The following is an 18151-nucleotide window of genomic DNA, read 5'->3' as shown; positions in this document are numbered from 1 at the left end:
AGGCTGAGGTGGGAGGATCACAAGCCCAGGGGCTCAAGACAGCACAGGCAACACAGTGAAACCTCATTTCTACAAAAAAAAGAAAAGAGAAGAAAATTAAAAAAACAAATTAGTTGGGCATGGTGGCACCTGTAGACCCAGTTACTTGGAAGGCTGAGGTGGAGGGGTTGTGTTGAGGCTGCAGTGAGCCATGATTGTGCCACTGCACTCTACCCTGAGCTACAGAGTGAAACCTTGTCTAAATATATATATATATGTGTGTGTGTGTATATATATATGTATATATATATAAATTTAAATTTAAAAGTAAATTTAAAAGTTGAATTTAAATTTAAAAAATAAAATTTAATTTATAATACTGATTGTGCTAGTTTCAAAACAGAATTTTAGTTCTATGGACAGATTTTCCAAAAGATATTACCTTGAATTCTGAGTATATACTTTCATTTGTCTAACGTAAGTTGTCTGGCTTCAAAATACCTGTGTGTTTCATTCTGAAGACACATTTGAAACTCTACCCATAAACAGTTTTAATAGGTCTAAAGCCTTCTAGATTCACTACTGTATTTCTGCGATACGAATCTGACCTAGTGGAAAGAGTTCGCCCATTGAAAGAAGCAAAGGCAGATGGGGGCCATAGTCCTCTTTGCTGTAATCCCCATATTTTGCCATTTGCTGTGATAATTCTGTCAATAACACCTATTCTTCTATATCATTCCCTTCTCTAAGAAATCTTTCGGTATTTCTTGATTTGGGTAAATGTCAGACTAACTTAGACAATTTTCAGATCAAAATACTTACCTGCAAATACATAATATTGTATGTTAATAATTTTCTCAGAGGCACCAAGACTGGAAAAATCCATAGAACTTTCCAGTTACTCCTTTCAGGCAACCAATCACTCCGGTGCCCTTATTCCTGCCTCTGGGTTCTTTAAGGCTTTGCAGAGAGACTGACAGTGCCTGCCACTCTCTCACACATAACCTCTTCCCTGCTCCAATCCATTCTCCACGACGGTTGGCTCTAAATGCCTTTGAAAATCCTTTCCTACATGTCATTTGCAAGCCACTTGAGACTTCACAACCTGACCACAAGCTCTCTGTGGTCCCATCTCCTGCCTCTTGTTTCTTCACAGTTCCCTCAATATGTCATGCAATCTCAAAATCTCTACAGCTGCTCGATTTTCCCCTTTGCCTGGAATACCCTTCCCCTGCTTTTCTTCCTGAACTTCCTGGAAAGTTCAGTTTCGAAAGCCTCTGAGCTAATCCTCCTGCTGACTCACATAGGCAGTAATAGCTACTTCTGCTTTTGAACTCCTGTGAAAACCATGCTGCTGAATGATCTAGCTTAACCACGACAGCCTAGAGTTCTGAATGTGCACCCTCTGTCTCTGAGACAAGTCATTAAATCCATCGGTCTCTGCCGGGCACGGTGGCTCACGCCTGTAATCCCAGTACTTTGGGAGGCCAAGGCAGGCGGATCACGAGGTCAGGAGATCGAGACCATTCTGGCTAACATGGTGAAACCTCGTGTCTACTAAAAATACAAAAAAATTAGCCAGGCATGGCGGCACGTGCCTGTAATCCCAGCTACTCGGGAGGCTGAGGTAGAAGAATGGCGTGAACCCGGGAGGCGGAGCTTGCAGTGAGCCGAGATCGCACCACTCCAGCCTAGGCGACAGAGCCAGACTCCATCTCAAAAAAAAAAAAAAAAAAAATCTATTGGTCTCCAAAAGGGATTCAAAAAAGGCGTCCTTGCCAGCTTCTTAGAGCAATGTTACAGGCCTTATACAAATAAATGCTGCCTCTTTTGAAGAAAAAGAGAGGGTGTAGAATTTGCTAAACTATGTTCTCTTCAGGTAGCTTCTCAGTAGAAGAAAAGTAGCTATGAACCAAATATCTGCAGGCATTTCATAGAGTACCGATGGGCTTACAAGGAAAAAGGGTTCTGTGGCTTAAGTGTGGACAGAGGAACATTGCTAAAGTATTCTAGTTTCAACAGAATCCAAATTGATTCCATCAGAAAAAGGTTGTCTTCCTTATGTACTTGGCATTTGATGTCTGGAGACAAGATGTACCTACCCAGAACTTACTGGCGTACACAAAATTAGTGTTTTTGTTTGGAATGCTTGTACTCCCTAGGAAGCCACATTACTTTATGATTTAATTCTACTAGGTAGTGTACATTTTTTTTGGAAGCACTCAGGGGTAATATTGCAAATGCCTACTAGGGTATTTCTATCTTCAAGACACCAAGCTAACATTTTGGATAATAGACTACTTTGTATCAATATTGTATAATATTATATATTATACACTAATACGACATTACTATAATTATATAATCAAGTCACAATGGCTTATATGATTACACTTAAATTGCACATTCTATGTGTTATGCTCTTTCTAAGCACTTTACATATATTAATTACTTTAATCCTCATAACAACCTGATTTCAATACATGGAATAAGTATCATTATTATTCTTATTTTACAGATGCGGTAACTGACACAGAGAGAAATGTAATAACTTGTCCAAGATCATATGACAGTCATTTGACAAGAGGTGAACTTGAGAAAGAACCACTTGGCTCTAGACATCCCATCATAGACTGAGGTGGATAATAAGTGAATTAACATATGAAAATGTTAGCAAAGGGTCTGACACATAGTGACCAGGTCAAATTGGCTATTGTTATAATTCAGAAAATATTCAGTAGATCTAACTCTGCCAGGAGTATGCTCGTAGGAATGATTCCTAGGATAGGCGATGGAAAGAATGGTTTGCTGATTCATTAGCTTTCTTTTACTCATACTGTTCTCATGCTTCTAAAGTATGGATCTTTGCTAAGTGGCAGGAAAAATGCAAGTGCAATCAACTGTTTCATTGCATTTTGCATGATCTCATTTGATTATCATGTATAAGGTCATTATTTTTCTGGTATATTTGTGTCAATCATATCAATAAATATTATTTTAGGTCTAATCATTACCTTTACCAAAAGAGAGGTAGAATCATCATTAAGTGGCAGAATTTGACCAGAAAAGGAGTGTTGAATATGTTACAATATATGATGCTTTTCAATTTTATGTTTTCTTTAGTAAGGGCTATTTTAATGAAGACTTTTGTTTTCGAAGGAATTAACCAATATGTAGCAGAAAACCACTGAAGCTTTAGTTCTTTCCATTTACATACTGATACCATCTAGTCACAAGTATTTAACACATTCAGTCATTGTTTTAATCGAAGATTAAATAATAATCCAATAATTGTATTTGTGTGGCATGATTAAAACTTGCAGAGTGTAATTTAGTAACATCAGTGCTCCTTATAAATCTGCTAAAAAATCTTACCATGGGCAGAGTAACATAATGGCTATTATATGCAAATATGTATGCTTCCCCCACAAAAAAAATCCATCTGTGTTAACATATTTTAGTGAACTTGAAAGTCACATCTTAGATATTATATGTTGCATGGGCATATATGAAATAATATAGGAAAATGTTTATATTTCTTGGCATAGAAAGAATAGCAAGTTTGAGCAGGAAGTTCTGCAGGATCACACATTTGAAACACACCATGTTCAGTCAGCTCCTCCACACTCTCAAACCTGTTATCATTCACTAAGATTGTCTTTTGAAATTGTAGAATTCTAGGGTAAATACAATGGAAGGTATCATAAAGGATTGTTTTCCATTTCTTGGAAGAAATACAACAAAAGCCTTCATTTAAAAGACGGATGGGTGTGTATCATGTTTCTTAAGTGAACAATTGCCAAACGGGGTAGAAAAACAAAAAAGTCAGAGTATATTTTGTGGGGCCAGAAGAGACAGGGAAAAGGGGTGAGCAGCAGTTAACGGGTTTTCTGAGGCATGGCCATTGTCAATGTTTGGAGCCTGATTTCAAGGATATCAGTAGAGAACCTCCAATTCTGTGACTCTGGGATGCAGAAAGTGGAATAATACTTTTCCCTGCCCTCTATAAGAATAGCAAGAATAATAACAATGAACATTACTCCTGTCAATCAAATTCCCAACACTTATTAATTATTTTAGATACACCTAAAAAGCAATACATGCAATACATATTTTTTCAAATGGTACAATTGAGCTAATAGAGAAAAGAGTCTAAACTGTTTGCCCATAGACCATACATAACTCACTTTGAATTATCACAATCCCCAAATCCTACAGTATTGTATAGTCTTGTAAATTCTGTGTTAATTACAACTGTTATTCTTGCATATGAGTTAACTCTCCAGCTTGGATGGGTGGAGGTGGTTCGACAGAGAAAGTCTCCTCTTCCATTTGCCTGAAGTTCATGCAGTTGGAGAAAGAAAAGCAGAGCAGTCTCCTAACCCTTTCCCAAACATCATGCTCCTATCCTCATGCTTCTTGTCTTCAGGGTTTCCAGCAGCTGTTTCCCTAACTGTAAACATTCTCTCTAGCCTTGCCACAAAATCTCTTTACCCCCTTCAATTTCCCCTCTGAAGTTTTGCTCCACAAACTTTTCCCTGGCCAATTTCAGGGGACACTGATGCTTTGCATTCTTGAGCACTTTAATAACATTCATATTGTGTCCCAGAAAGAACTCAAATAGTTGTTGATATTTCCTTCTTTGCTTGCCTCTTCAAATTAACCTCTCAGCTCCTAGGGCAAGTGGTTTCCTTTTACATTGCTTTTTAAAAAATTAAAATTTAAAAAAAAAAACTCTTTCCATTTCTCCGTCCCTCCTTTCCTATACTTCCTCTCCCTCCCTTCTTATTTCTCCCATAGTCTGAAAACATCTTGACATCTTTGTGTCCCAAGCGTTTCTAGAGTTAATCTTCTGAGACACATGTCAAGTTATAGCTGCTTTTTTTTTAAATTTATTTTTAAAATTTTAGTTGAAATATGAGCTATGGATTTGAGGTTGGATCCAAGAAAGTATTACAATTAGCATCATGGATACTAGGGTCCCTTCTGAAAGATATTATAAGTGGATGATAATTTTCAAAATCCACTTCTACCTATTCAAGTGTCCCCAGATGCCTTTAGTTTTTACCTATTAATTGAGTGATTTCCTCCCAGGCACCAGAATGTAGGATTAAAGCAAACCACATGTCATGATTAGAATCCATTTACACGTATCTTTTTATTTTATGTGTAAAATAACGGCCTGGATAAAATGAAGAGAAAAAGCAACTCTGAAGAGGGAAGTACATAATAACGGGGCATTGTGAAACTCGTACCATGGAGAAGAGGGTGCACTCTGCCTGACCAAAGGACTGAAGGGATTTCATGGGCTGATTTGTAAAGTCGAGATTTTTTGTACCTGCTGATGGTCATGTGTCGTTTGTGCCCCAATGCTGCCAAACAGCACCTCTGTCCCTCCACAGCTGAAGTGTTAGCTTTTATACCTTGGAGCTGTAAAGCCTGCTCTAGCTGATTTGATGAGCTGACATATCAAAGCACAAGGCTCACCCAGGCACACACATATACACCAATTTCACCCACTGGGCTTGGCAAGGAAGCTTTCAGACTTAGAGTAATGCTCTTTTTACTAATGATATATGATGTGAATTTCTAGAAATACTGGACTTTTTTTGTAAAAGCAACATTGTATTAATACTAAAGTCAGTTGACTATGCTACAGGCAAAAGTAATCATTTCCCAGTAAGTAGGATTTGTTGAAAGATAAAAGAAATCTGCTTATGAGAGGCAACTTAGTTCAGTGAGAAGGGGCAAGAACTTTGGATCTGCAGAGTTCTGAATGACATATGACCATAGGCAAAAAATCTGCTCAACTCTTCTGTGAGTCAGTATCTAGACCTTTAAAGTGGAGATGATAATCCTATGTGATCTGTCTGAATTACTTGTGCTATCAATTGACAGAACTCATTGAAGAGTATCTGGAAGTAGGAAAAGCCTGAATAAAAAAATCCTGTGCAGATGCTGTAGGTCCATGCTGATAAAATGTGAAAGAGCTAAAATTGTTGTGTGCAGAAAACATTTACACATACATATGAACAGACTAATTAATTAAGCCAACATTTTCTAACAGCTTATTTGATTCTGCTTATGGTCTACAAGCACTGAGGGAAAAGGCCAACATAAAAAGGAAATCTTCTATTCCCTGGTCTCCCCTCAGAGAGACACAAACTCATAATCTCAATACAAAATTTAAACTAGAAGTATGCACAAAGTCTTTCTGTAAGCTGTCAAGTGCAGTAATACTCAAATATACAAACCCGTCAGCAAGGGGCAGGAGAGGGGAATTACCAGGAATGAGGATCACCACACTGCTCAAGCATTATTCACAGTGGGTCCTGCTTGTTTAATTAGGGTCTGTGTTGTATGAAAGAAATATTTAATAAACTAGAACAAAGCAAGGGCATGTTTTAGTGCTACACGATCCCATAGAGCTGATTTTACTTGTTGGCAAGTGATTGCTGTCCTGGTTAATCTTAACCTTTTTTTGTGCTCTTTTCACAATAATTATTTTTCCTACCTTTAGGTGCCATATCTAAGAACTGATCCCGAAGATTGTCAAGCTGTTCAATGGTCAGAGTGCCATCTTCTTCCTTTTCTACAGGTGGAGGACGTATCGGTGGGGGAGGATCTGGAAAGACTTTTATGTTGCCATTAATGAAGAAGTCTTCTTGGTTTAAATAAAGTTCATTCTGAATTTTTGTAGATGTTTCAATGTGATAGCGAGCTACGTCAGTTAATTTTTCTACACTGAAAGTGGTAAAATGGGTAGCGTTAACCCCATGAAAGATACTATTAGATTAATAAAGTTTGCTTATAAGATATACACACAAAAGTGAACACATTATATAGCTGTTAGAGAACTCTATCTGCACGCTTATAAATTTCAATTTGTCCCCAAATCTATTTTGTAAAAAGGCAGGGTATAAATAAATGCAGATTAAATAGAAAATGCATGCTTATTAAATAGCTAATAGTTACACATTTTACACAAAACTGAACTTAAAGAGAATCTATTAAATATAGTTTTTATTAGTATTAGAATATATTTTACTATGTAAGCAAGATTCTATCAAGGGTTACATTTCATTCTAAGTATGAACCAGAATAAGGTTATATGGCACAATACTCTGTAAAACATGACTATTAGAATAATACATTTATTTGGAATCAGGATGAATTATGAAGTGAATCAAGTTTGATAATGTATTTCTAGAAGAGTGGCTTTTCTCTATTTCTGTCAAGAAGTTTGATGTTATCTAAAACAAAGATATCAGAATAGTCTCTGTTACATATAATCCATTGAAATTGCTTTGCTGTCTTCATGAAGAATAACAATTCCTAGCTAGATCACATGGTAAAGGAGCAACAGTTGGGAACCACTATGATGCGGTAGAAAGAGTACTGGAATCTGAGTTCTCATCCTAGGACATTCTCTAGCCACAGATCCTGGGGCAAGTAACCTAAGCTCTCTGAATTTCCTTGTCTTTGCAATGGAATCAACCACACAACACTCCCTATCTTATGGCTACTAATGTGAACTCACATATGGCAAGGATTTAAACTGTACTGGGAGTATAGTTAATGATCTTTTAAAAGTCGTTTTAAAGGCTAGAGAGGTTTCATACATGAATAAGTGCATTATAACTGTACGGAAGACAGGATCTTGTTTATATATTACAATGAAAGTGAGCATCACAGAAAAATGCATATTTAATCTGATTTTATATAATTCATAAGCACCAAATATACCATATACTGAACATACAACTGAAAATTTAAAAAGTAGTATTAGTTGCTATCTTTCAAAAGATACTCGAATTCAACTCCAGAACGTTGTCTTTGTGAGTGCCCATGTAATACGGGTTAGTCAATTAGTTTATGCTTCAGGGTGGTTGCGTGCTCGGGGACAGAGGAGAAGGTCGCTGGATAGCTGCTGAGTTTATGTGAGTGAGCAGGGACTCCAAATGTGGATTGAGACGCAACCATAACCCTGTAGGATACTCTGTAAAACAAGACTAATAGAATAATAGTACCTTTATTGGGAATCAGGATACTAAAACAGATGCGCGCCACCTAGTGGAAGGTTACTAGGAGTAGTCTTAACAATGGAAGGAAAAAAGTGCCCGGAAAATGAAAACAGGATTTGAAGGTCAAAGGGATCTGCCAACTATTTTTTTATTCATTTGTATCACATTTCTAGGTTTTAACTTCTTGGGTCACAGTTCATGACAGCATATGTATATTCACAAAGACATATACAATATAAATCTGAGAAATATGAGTACATTTGCTAAAACTAATATGCATTTACACTGGACGGCCACATGGATGGGAGTCATGGATCCCAAAAATGAAGACGATACACTTTCATTTGAAAATAGTAGGCAGAGAACAGAACTGAATATTACTGCTGTGTGATGCTGATGAGTAACTGACTTGGTTATCCAGTAGCAAAATGATTTTAAGTATTACTGCAGTAAGCTTACTTATGCTTGTGTTTGCATTTTTTATTCTGTTTAACGTTTGTTTGTTTGTTTTACTATGGAGCAGCAGTTCTAAACAACTAGGCTGAAGACTTTACAGAAGAACTTCACTATGAGACAAGGACCAGAGAAAACAAACCATAACAGCTGCTTTTTACATGACAATTGTTGCTTCTAAGAATACTTACTTGCCTTTTGAATACTCTTTGTGTCGCAACTTACAAGTTTTCAGTAAATGTTTATTGTAAACTGTAGTGCATCTTGGAATCTAGATCTAGTGTAAACTTCTGAAATAGCTGGCTGGAGTGTTTGCTTGTATAGATGAAGCCAATGAGCCCCAGAGCCGTCAATCATGCTTCTAATTTGTGGACAAGATGGAGCTCCTGGTCTGGACAATCATGACTCATTCTGCTGAGCTGCCTTTTTGTACCTTTTAGGGGTGAACTAACAGGATGGGAGTCATTGCCTCTCAGTAGCAATGGAAGTCTGGGAAGTCTTTGGAACTCAACAGAAAAGTAAAACTTGGGGTTGGTCTTAAAAGAGAGTAAGTCTAGTTGGTAAAACATTCCAGTGAATGACCTTTTAATCTCCCCTTAATTGGCTCTGACTAATAATAAATCTACCATTAGAAAAGTATGGAGCATTATTTTACTTCTGAAAACTATATGTAAATTAACTATAATCTTACCTTGTAAAATAAGGTTCGTATTGATCAGTATGACAGCTAAACTTATAAATATTGTGCAAAGTTAAATATAGCAATAGAACCCTTTGATGCATGATTTACTGTTAGAAAAGAGTTAATACAAACATAATAGTAAAGCTCATGTTGTCTGTTTATACACGTGATTTCCTAAAAGGTCAAAATTTATATTTGTAATTGTAATTTAAATTTGTAAATACCTTTAAAATCTTCATCAATTTTGGTACTTAGAATACACAAAACATATTTTCAGAAAGTCATGTAGTACTTTACCTGGCCATTTCATTCAAATATCTCTCACCAAGCCATTTTTCCATGAGTTTATATACATCAACCACCTTTGTTACTAAATCTTCAAGAAGAGCCAATGCTTTTGTCTTTATCAGTTCAAGTCGAAACTGTGTGGCTATTTCTATTTGCAAAGAGAAATAAGAATGTTTTAACATATTGCAGTGCACTCATTTACTAATGAACAGATTCACTTTGAAACCACTTGTGCTTCAATTTTTGAAGCTTGAGGTGCACATTTAATATACCAGAATAGGTAAGATAATATCCATCTCACTGAGAAGTAAAATGTAGTATGTGGTAGAGTCATTTGAGAAATTATCTGAACCAAAACTATAATTGAACTTTTTATCTATTGCACTTTATAGCAATCTACTCTTTGACAAACGAAATGTGAGAACACACATAGGTAATTTCTGAATTTTGAAAAGGGAGTGGGGGACAAAGTCTCTTGCTTATCTCCCTACTTTAGAACCTGGAGTGGCATTGCCATTGTATTTCTCAGCACCACTAAAAGCAGGGCAAATTCCATGTGCTCCCAGGCCCATTAATGATCCTAGCACATAATTTGTTTGGTGGATTTTATCTCCAAAATTTTTCCAGTTTCTCTTTTTGGCTTTTTCCATTGTCACTGCCTAGTTTGGGTGCTGATTATCTCTCACTTAAACTGTTGCAATAGCCTCAATCCTACTTTTTCTAAATTTCTTCCCCCACCTCAAATCCAAATCCACCTCCACACTATCCAGAGTAATTTGTCTTACCTGCAGATGTGATCATAATCACTTTTCTGCTCATAATTTTTCACTAGCTCCCAGTTGCCACCAGGGAAGAATCGAACATTCTTGGTGGGGCCTAAATAACCCTCCATGGTCTAGCCTCTCCATCTCCCAAGTCGCTCCTTCCCAGAACATGCCTCATGCTCCTAAGCTACTCACAAGCCGATATGCCTCTTAGCCCTCTCTCCGCCATGGCATGCAATACTTCTCTTCATTCTCAAGCCAGTTTTTCCCCTGGAAAAACTTCTCCATAGTCTTCCAATTCAGCTCAAGAATTAGTTCCTCGGGTAAGTCAGGAACTCCCCTCATGTCCCCTTTGCCCCATATGCCCACCACCAATATCACATTTCTTTCTTTTTTTTTTTTTTTTGAGACAGGATCTCACTATGTTGCCCAGGCTGGATTCAAACACAATCGATCCTTCACTTCAATCTCTTCAGGAGCTGTGACTACAGGCCCAGCTGTCAACAGGTCAACATGCAACAGTGATTGCATTTCTCTTCCTTGAGACTGAGTTTTATTTTTTGTTTATGTTCATACATACAAGTATGTGTCTCCAGCAACTATCACAGGGCTTGGTACAGACTGGAAAGTCAATAATCATTTGTTATATGAATAAATGAATTTTGCTACACTAAGGATCATGTACGGAATGAACTGAAAGATGAAGTATACTGAAAACACCACTGAAATCAGATGCAGGGCAGGCAATAGGGGAGATGCATCTGTCCTGGACTCACCTGATGCCACAGTCTCCCTGTGTTCAACTGACTTCAGATTTTATTGTTGGAGTTATAGAAGTGGGTGGTTGCAAGACAGGGAAGACAGGGGAGAGAAAACGAGAGAAACAAGGGATGAAAAGCATCCTTAGTAGTTAATAGTCACTGAGTAGTTATAGGTCTCTCGGCATACCCCATGCCACATTTTTGTGGTTTTGTCATCTTGTATATTGACCATGTTTTTTCCCCTTAGGATAGGTTTGCTCAGTTTCCTGATCTTTTCAGATTTCATTTAGAATTGCATTACAAGACAATTAGGACAGCCATAAGGAAAATGTTTTGTGGAGTCATTGCTCTTATAGAGAAGAACACCCCTGAACATAATTGATATATGACTGGCTCTTCTATGGCCTTTGTTCCCAAGAACTCACTTTCAGGGCCTGTTAGCCTTCAGTTAGAATTTATTTTCCTAATGAGGGACCTAAATTCTTCTTACTGTAATATAAAACCACTTACTTTAGGTAGTCCCTACCTAAACCTATAAAATCATACCAACTTTCAACATTTTCTTTTGTTTCTGTTTTATGAGATCTTAATTACTGCTATTGCTTTTTCCAACGCATTCCCAAATTCTTCTTGATTCTTTTTGAGATACTGCCATCAGTTAAGACTGATTAGGTGATGTCAAAACATCTGACTCACGTAACACTCAAATCTAGTCCTTGTGTGGTCAAACAAAATCAGTCAACTGAATATTGTACTTTTCAATCTCTTTGCTGTATGTTCACATAGACATGGTCTGAGGCAGTTGATGAGTCAGTTGTGGGCTGTTTGGCTACTGGTCTCCTTTCTACTGAACAGCATCATCTTAGTCGTTTCAATTGCTACCTTCAAATTGCAAGGCAGCAAGGTGTTCTTCTTTTATTTTGAGCTGCAGCTCATTTTTCCTTTCAATTTCAGCAATCTCCTCTGTTGTTACCATGACAGGAGTTGCTTCTGCCATAGGTGGTGATTTACCTGAAAGGGCAATGAAACATGCTGAGTAAACTAACAAAATACAAAGGTATGCACATAGTATTTGCACAGAATGAGCACAAAGCAAAATTTGTTAAGCTATAAACCTCTAGTGATTTGGAAACAATGAAATCTTGGTCCTCCCAGTGTGTGTGATGAAATACTGAATTTTTCCTTGAGAATTCTCTGTATGGTTCTGGGCTGGACTCATATAAAACCACCCTATTTGTGTAGTATAATTAAAAAATAAGGTATGTAGCAAGTGCAGAGATGGTTACAGTTTCCAAACATAGTGAAATCCAGAGTTTGGGGACAGAAATTAGCAAATCCCAACATAGTGCTGACCCCATTAGACACATGCAGAATTACCACTCCATAAGGGATAACTTCCGTTAGCAAAGTGTTTCCTAGATCTTCACCAAAAAAAGAAGATACGAGAATAACCTCAAGAAGATGTGGGTGAAATGCGGGTGATGGTCAAGAATCTAGAATCTATTTAAATATCACTATTATCTTTTGAAACAGTCTTGCTCTATCACCCAGGCTGGAGTGCAGTGGCATGCTCATGGTTCACTGCAGCCTCGACCTCCCAAGCTCAGGCAATCTTTCCACCTCAGCCTCCCTAGTAGCTGGGACTACAGACGTGTGCCACCACACCCAGCTATTTTATTGTATTTTTTTGTAAAGACAGAGTTTTGTCATGTTGTTCAGGCTGGTCTCAAACTCCTGGGCTCAAGCAATCCGCCTGCCTTGGCCTTCCAAAGTGCAGGATTACAGGTGTGAGGCACTGCTCCTGGCTAATTTAATTATATTTTAATTAGAACTTAACTATAAGTACATCAGTGATTATATAAGATAATTAGAAAATATAAATTTGTCAGTACTTATCAAAGGATTTACCCATGGGCTATAGCAATATGATTCTAGTTGCAGGGTTCATTTACACAGCTCTATTTTCAGTTCAACTAATCTTTCTTTGAGGGTCTGACCTCAAAGAATTCAAATCTTGTAAAGAAGACATACTGTAAACAAAGAAATTGTAATATGTTGCAATAATAGATGCATATGTAAGTTACAGATGAAGGAGAGATTAATCTCTCTGGATTTCTGTTTTATCATCTGTAAAATTAAGGGATCAGACCCCAACAGTTATTCCATTAAAGTCAACAGAAGCACTTCCCTTATTCCTGCCACTTGAGATGGACTTAAGCGGTGTGTTCTTTGTCAAGGTAATACTCTTCCCTTTCCTTCAAGTGCCGCTGACCCACTCCTTCCTCCATCCTCAGTGCTTTCCTTTAACTCCCATTCCTGGCTGCTTGAATGTTCTCCATCTAAGAAGCGTCTTATACACCCTAGGACGGAGTGGGGAGACCTTGTTCTTAAGGTACCTGTACCTTCCCTATCAAAGAACAGTAGTCACATGTCTTTACTGCAAGACTACAGCTGGGTTAGGGCAGGGACTGTGGTTGTGATTTTTGGTTTTATTTTTAATTTACTATTGTGTTCTTGGCATCCATCTAGAGCATTTCACATAGCAGGTGTATAATAAACATATCATGGTCAATCTATGAGTGGAGTGAGTTCTGTTCATTTGCTTCCCAGGATTCCACTTCAGAGTGGGAGGGTAATGGTGATGCCAAAGCTATTCACTCCTAAGGTTAATTAGGGATCTCTTTCAAGATGTATTTTCTCAACTCTTTGTTTTTCCTCATGCTACTGAGGCAGGGATTTAGGCAGGAGGCCTCCAGGAGGAAAGGACTTGCCCCTGAAACATACACATAGCTTTTAAAAATATAGCTTTTAAACTTCTCTTTGTTACTGCAGTGTTAGCCTTTCTGCACAGACTTTTCAGATGACATAGTACCACCCTGGAAGTTCTTTTAACATTTTGAAACTGTCTTTGAGGTTTATTTTATCCTTGGTACATCTGGCTATTCGGTTAAACAAGTTAGGTGGGCTTGGTATGCAATATGATTTGCCACTAACATCACAAATCATAGAAGCCTGGGTCTCTAGTTTAAACCTAATGAGTAGTATTTTAGTGGCTTAGAGGCTAATAACGTGTCTAGTTAAATGCTTGTTTTCTACCAAGGAGAGGTTTAGGCATCCAGAGTTCTGAGTGCTAAAAGGATAAATACCTTTGGGTTTTTTGTCTTCCTGTTTTTTCTTGGGTGGCTCCTTTTTGACTTTTTTATTTGCACCCATCTGAGGAGATTTTTCTTTGGGGTCTGCTGGCTGGTTTTCTTTTTCTTCTTCCATGAGCCTCTGATGAATTTCAGCAGCCACCTGGTTGCGTAACAGCAATATTTCAGTTAATGTAGCATTTATAAAATAGGGTAACCATTTGGATGTAGTCATAAATTCTGTTGAAACCTTAATCCACTGTAAACAATTGTGCCCATGTACTTGAAATTTACAAAACACACCCCACCATGTTTTACTTAAATGGAAACCTGGCCCTGTCCCAAGATGCGGCTTCCCTGCCACCATCTGTGTGGAGGCTGCTCACTTTCTCAAGCCCCACCTGCAAATCATCCTTATGTTTCCTCACTGCCACCTCCAGAGTGTCACAACTCCATGGTTATGCAAAGATTCCTTTCTTTTAAATCTCAGACACACATTTATACTTCTCAGTTCCTTTAATCTCTCGACTTCCAATCCGGGGTATTTCCCTGTATCATTGTTTCTTAACCTTTTTTGATAACTGATCCCCTACAGAGTTTTTTTTTTTTTTACATTTTTTTCTTTCATTTGCATTCATAAAATTTTAATACTGCAGAAGCGTATTTGTTTATGTTCTGGGTGTATATTTGTGGTATCAACCTACATATATTCATCACCCTCGGCAACAGCCAGTTTTTGGGACTGCATGCCCTGTGTTAACTGGGTCATGGTTAGTTGAATCCTGGCCTTCTATTCTACTTGAGCACTAAATATCACCCCCAAAAGACTCAGTATTTGTGAAGTTGGCCCATTCAACAGGCTAACCCCAAGGTTCTTAGCTTCCTCCACTGGGCTGACTTTCAGCTTCTCTCCATTCCACCAAGCACCTCCTTTCATTCTTGCAAGTGTCCTGGCTTGAGATTAGTTGTTCTGTCACCTCATTCTAAGTGATGAATGGAGAAGCTCTGTCCTTCCCCACCCATGGGGTCAGGAACTGCAGGTATCCCTCCACCTCTCCTCTGTGGCTGGCTCTGCACTTCAGGCAGCAGAAAAACCTTGTCTCATGACAACACAGGTGGACCTGGAGGACATTATGCTAAGCAAAATAAGCCAGGCACAGAAAGGTAAATACTGCATGATCTCACTTATTTGTAGAATCTTAAAAAGTCAAAGCATAGAAGTAGAAAGTAGAAGATAGGTTACCAGGGGCTGGGGTGGGTGAGTAGGTGGGACAGGGAAAGCGGAGATGTTGGTCAAAGGTACTAAGTTTCAGTTAGATAAGAGGAATAAGCTCTGGTGATGTATTGCCCAGCACAGTGACTATAGTTAATAATAATGTATATTTCAAAATTGCTAAAAGAGTAAATTTTCAATGTTCTAACCACAAAAATAATAAGTGAGGTAATAGATATGGTAATTAGCTTGATTCAATCATCCCACAATGTATACAGACATCAAAACTTCACACTGTACTTTATAAATATATGCAATTATTATTTGTAAATTAAGATTATATATATGTACACTCTTGTCTTGAGGCTTGTGTGACTGGGGTTGTAATTGTAGTTAGAAATACTGGACATTTTGCAATAAGTTTGACTGCCCCTGGGAGGTGAAGATTGTTTATGAGTGTTGCCCCAAGAAATGAGAACCCAGGAAAGAATCCCAAAGGTAGAAACAACACACGCACACACGCACGCACACACACACATTGTGGAGGGAGTAGCAACGTAGGGTTTAAAACTCTAAAATCTCAACTGAAAAAGCAATTGGTGAAAAAATGGGGGCTACTGAGGGCTTATTTAATTATTTATAATTTTTGGGGAGAAGGGGGTGAGGGGATGAGAGGACAAAGGGAAAGATTAATGGAGGTGAATAGAAAAATGAATAAGGCATAATCTCTACCCTCAAAGACTGTTGCGGTTTTGTGGGTGAGATAGACTAGCCAGTTCCTGCCTTCTCCAAAATTCTGCCAAACTTCATACCCCATGGCAGCATGTAACTGTTCACAAGTGTTCTATGAGTGTTAAATCTTGCCCCACCCTCCAAAGGGGCCTCATGCTTCCCAGAACTAAGCCAGTCCTACTTCTTTGTATTCTTCATAGCTTTGAGTATATGTGCTGTGCTCAAAGGGGATGCCCAGTAGATGCTTAATAATCAATGTACTTTCTTTCAAAAGAATCATATTCTACAGAATGCACCCTCAACTTCTTCAGTATCAACAGAATCTTGGAGGAATACAGAAAGGTTTCAGAGAGCAAGCAGATTTCTTTGTTTTTTTTTTTTTTTGTCTTTTTCTTTCTTTCTGCCTTTGCTTTTTCCTTTTTTTTTTTTAAACCAGATGCCCTTTCGATAAAAATGAGTACCAGATACTGTACTTGCAAGTTCTTAGTAAAGCGGAAAGCAGACTTGCTAAAATTCCTCCCCTAAATTGCACGCAATTAAATTTTTAATCGGTTCCTGCAAAGCACTGTAAGTTAGCAATTTTCTTCAAAATTGGATTTTTCTCCTTTGTAAACAACTTTGTGATGATGATAATTATCTTAATCACCTGCATAATTATGCGTCATAATTTTCTGAATTTTTCTGGTCCACTTTCCTCAAAGACCTCTGGGTTGCTATCAAAAATTAACATAAGTCACAGTTCATTCAGCAATCTAGCTTATAACACTGGAGAGAACTTTAGACATAATGCCTTGGCATTGTGGACGTTAAAAACATGACTTGTTTCTTTGAAACCACTGCATATCTGCTAATTAGAAGAAAGTTCTGCCAAAAGTTAACACAGTCTACTAAATGGATAGCTCCTGGTAAAACTGCTGTGTAGAAAAAAGCCTGTGTTAGAGTGCTCTCATTTTTAGTTGCACTAATCTCAGCTGGTGCTGTTTGCCCCACAACAGTTTAGTGAATCACACCTGCTTCATTTGAAATTCAAAGTTCCCTTAAGATTGTGTGACATCAAAGTCAAGCAGGAGTTAAATATAATTGTTAGTAATATTAATCACTAAGCAGTCCATTTTCCTATGCTTTCTATAAGATTTTTAAAAGTCCACAAGGAGAAGGGTACAGTTTTGAATACATTTCTTAACATAATGATAAGTTAAAATGTACAGTTTCTAAAACACTTTACATAGAGTATTTCATTGGATTTTTTCAGCCATTCAATAAAGGAAAGATAGACTATCTCCAATATTACAGACACAGCACTAAAGAATTAGAGAGGTTAAGTGATTTTCCTAAAATCATATCAGCTTAATCAAGAGACATAGCCAATGTTCTTTGCACTATACGACCCTCCCTTTCTAAGAATATACTATTTTTAAGTGTCATTTTCCCAGGTAATTTTAATGAGATTCATAAGACTTGTAGATTATGTCTATGCTGCTCATTTAACAATAAGAATAACTCATTTTTTTCTACAGCTTCTACATCTGGTTTCCCACTTTCTGGTGCTTGGTACTTGTTGTGGTCTCTGCTATGATCATTATTGTCACTAACGTCATCGCTAATATTGACATCAGCATCATCAGCATAGCAGCAGCAGCACCTCAAGACTATATTGAGGGCTTATTATTATATTATGTTTGATGTGGGCATTATGCTAAGTCCAAGGTATGCAAAAAGTTTTAGAATCTAGTTAAGTATTCAGACTAACAACTAACAAGATACAAATTACAAAGCAACAACAAAAACCTAGATACTAAGAGCCAAATGAGTGGGAAAGACAATAACTGCTACGAGAATGGAAAGAGCACATGATCACAGATGGCTAGGACTTCAGGAAAGAGACAATTAACTGGTCAGGAATCAAGGTAGAAACTAACGCTAAAGACCAAAAGAAGGTCAAGGGTGTGAGATTCTATGATGGCAAGTGGAGATTATCACACTAACCCATTCTTAGGTCAATAATGAAAAATCATTTTAGTATCCTTATACGCATCACATCCCATTTTTAAAAAATCTAATACTTATTTTCTTTCATCTAGTTCATTTTGCCCATTTAAATTTAATGTAGTCGTAGATGTATTT

The 18151-nt window shown here is 37.6% G+C and overlaps 1 protein-coding gene across 1 annotated transcript in view; it reads right to left on the bottom strand.

Annotated features, from left to right (window-relative positions):
• SPEF2 (sperm flagellar 2) overlaps positions 1-18151 on the bottom strand; it is a 190303-nt gene that overhangs the window by 27857 nt on the left and 144295 nt on the right. Inside the window, exons 27-30 of the mRNA XM_011944343.1 lie at positions 14098-14245; positions 11834-11962; positions 9436-9574; positions 6494-6723 (exon numbers count right to left, since the gene is read on the bottom strand). Of these exons, the coding sequence (XP_011799733.1) occupies positions 6494-6723; positions 9436-9574; positions 11834-11962; positions 14098-14245 (646 nt within the window). The remainder of the gene's footprint in view (positions 1-6493; positions 6724-9435; positions 9575-11833; positions 11963-14097; positions 14246-18151) is intronic.

Source organism: Colobus angolensis, unplaced genomic scaffold (assembly GCF_000951035.1).
Source record: "Colobus angolensis palliatus isolate OR3802 unplaced genomic scaffold, Cang.pa_1.0 Scaffold230, whole genome shotgun sequence".
In the NCBI taxonomy this organism is placed as follows: Eukaryota; Metazoa; Chordata; class Mammalia; order Primates; family Cercopithecidae; genus Colobus; species Colobus angolensis.
This window is presented reverse-complemented; position numbering and strand designations above follow the sequence as displayed.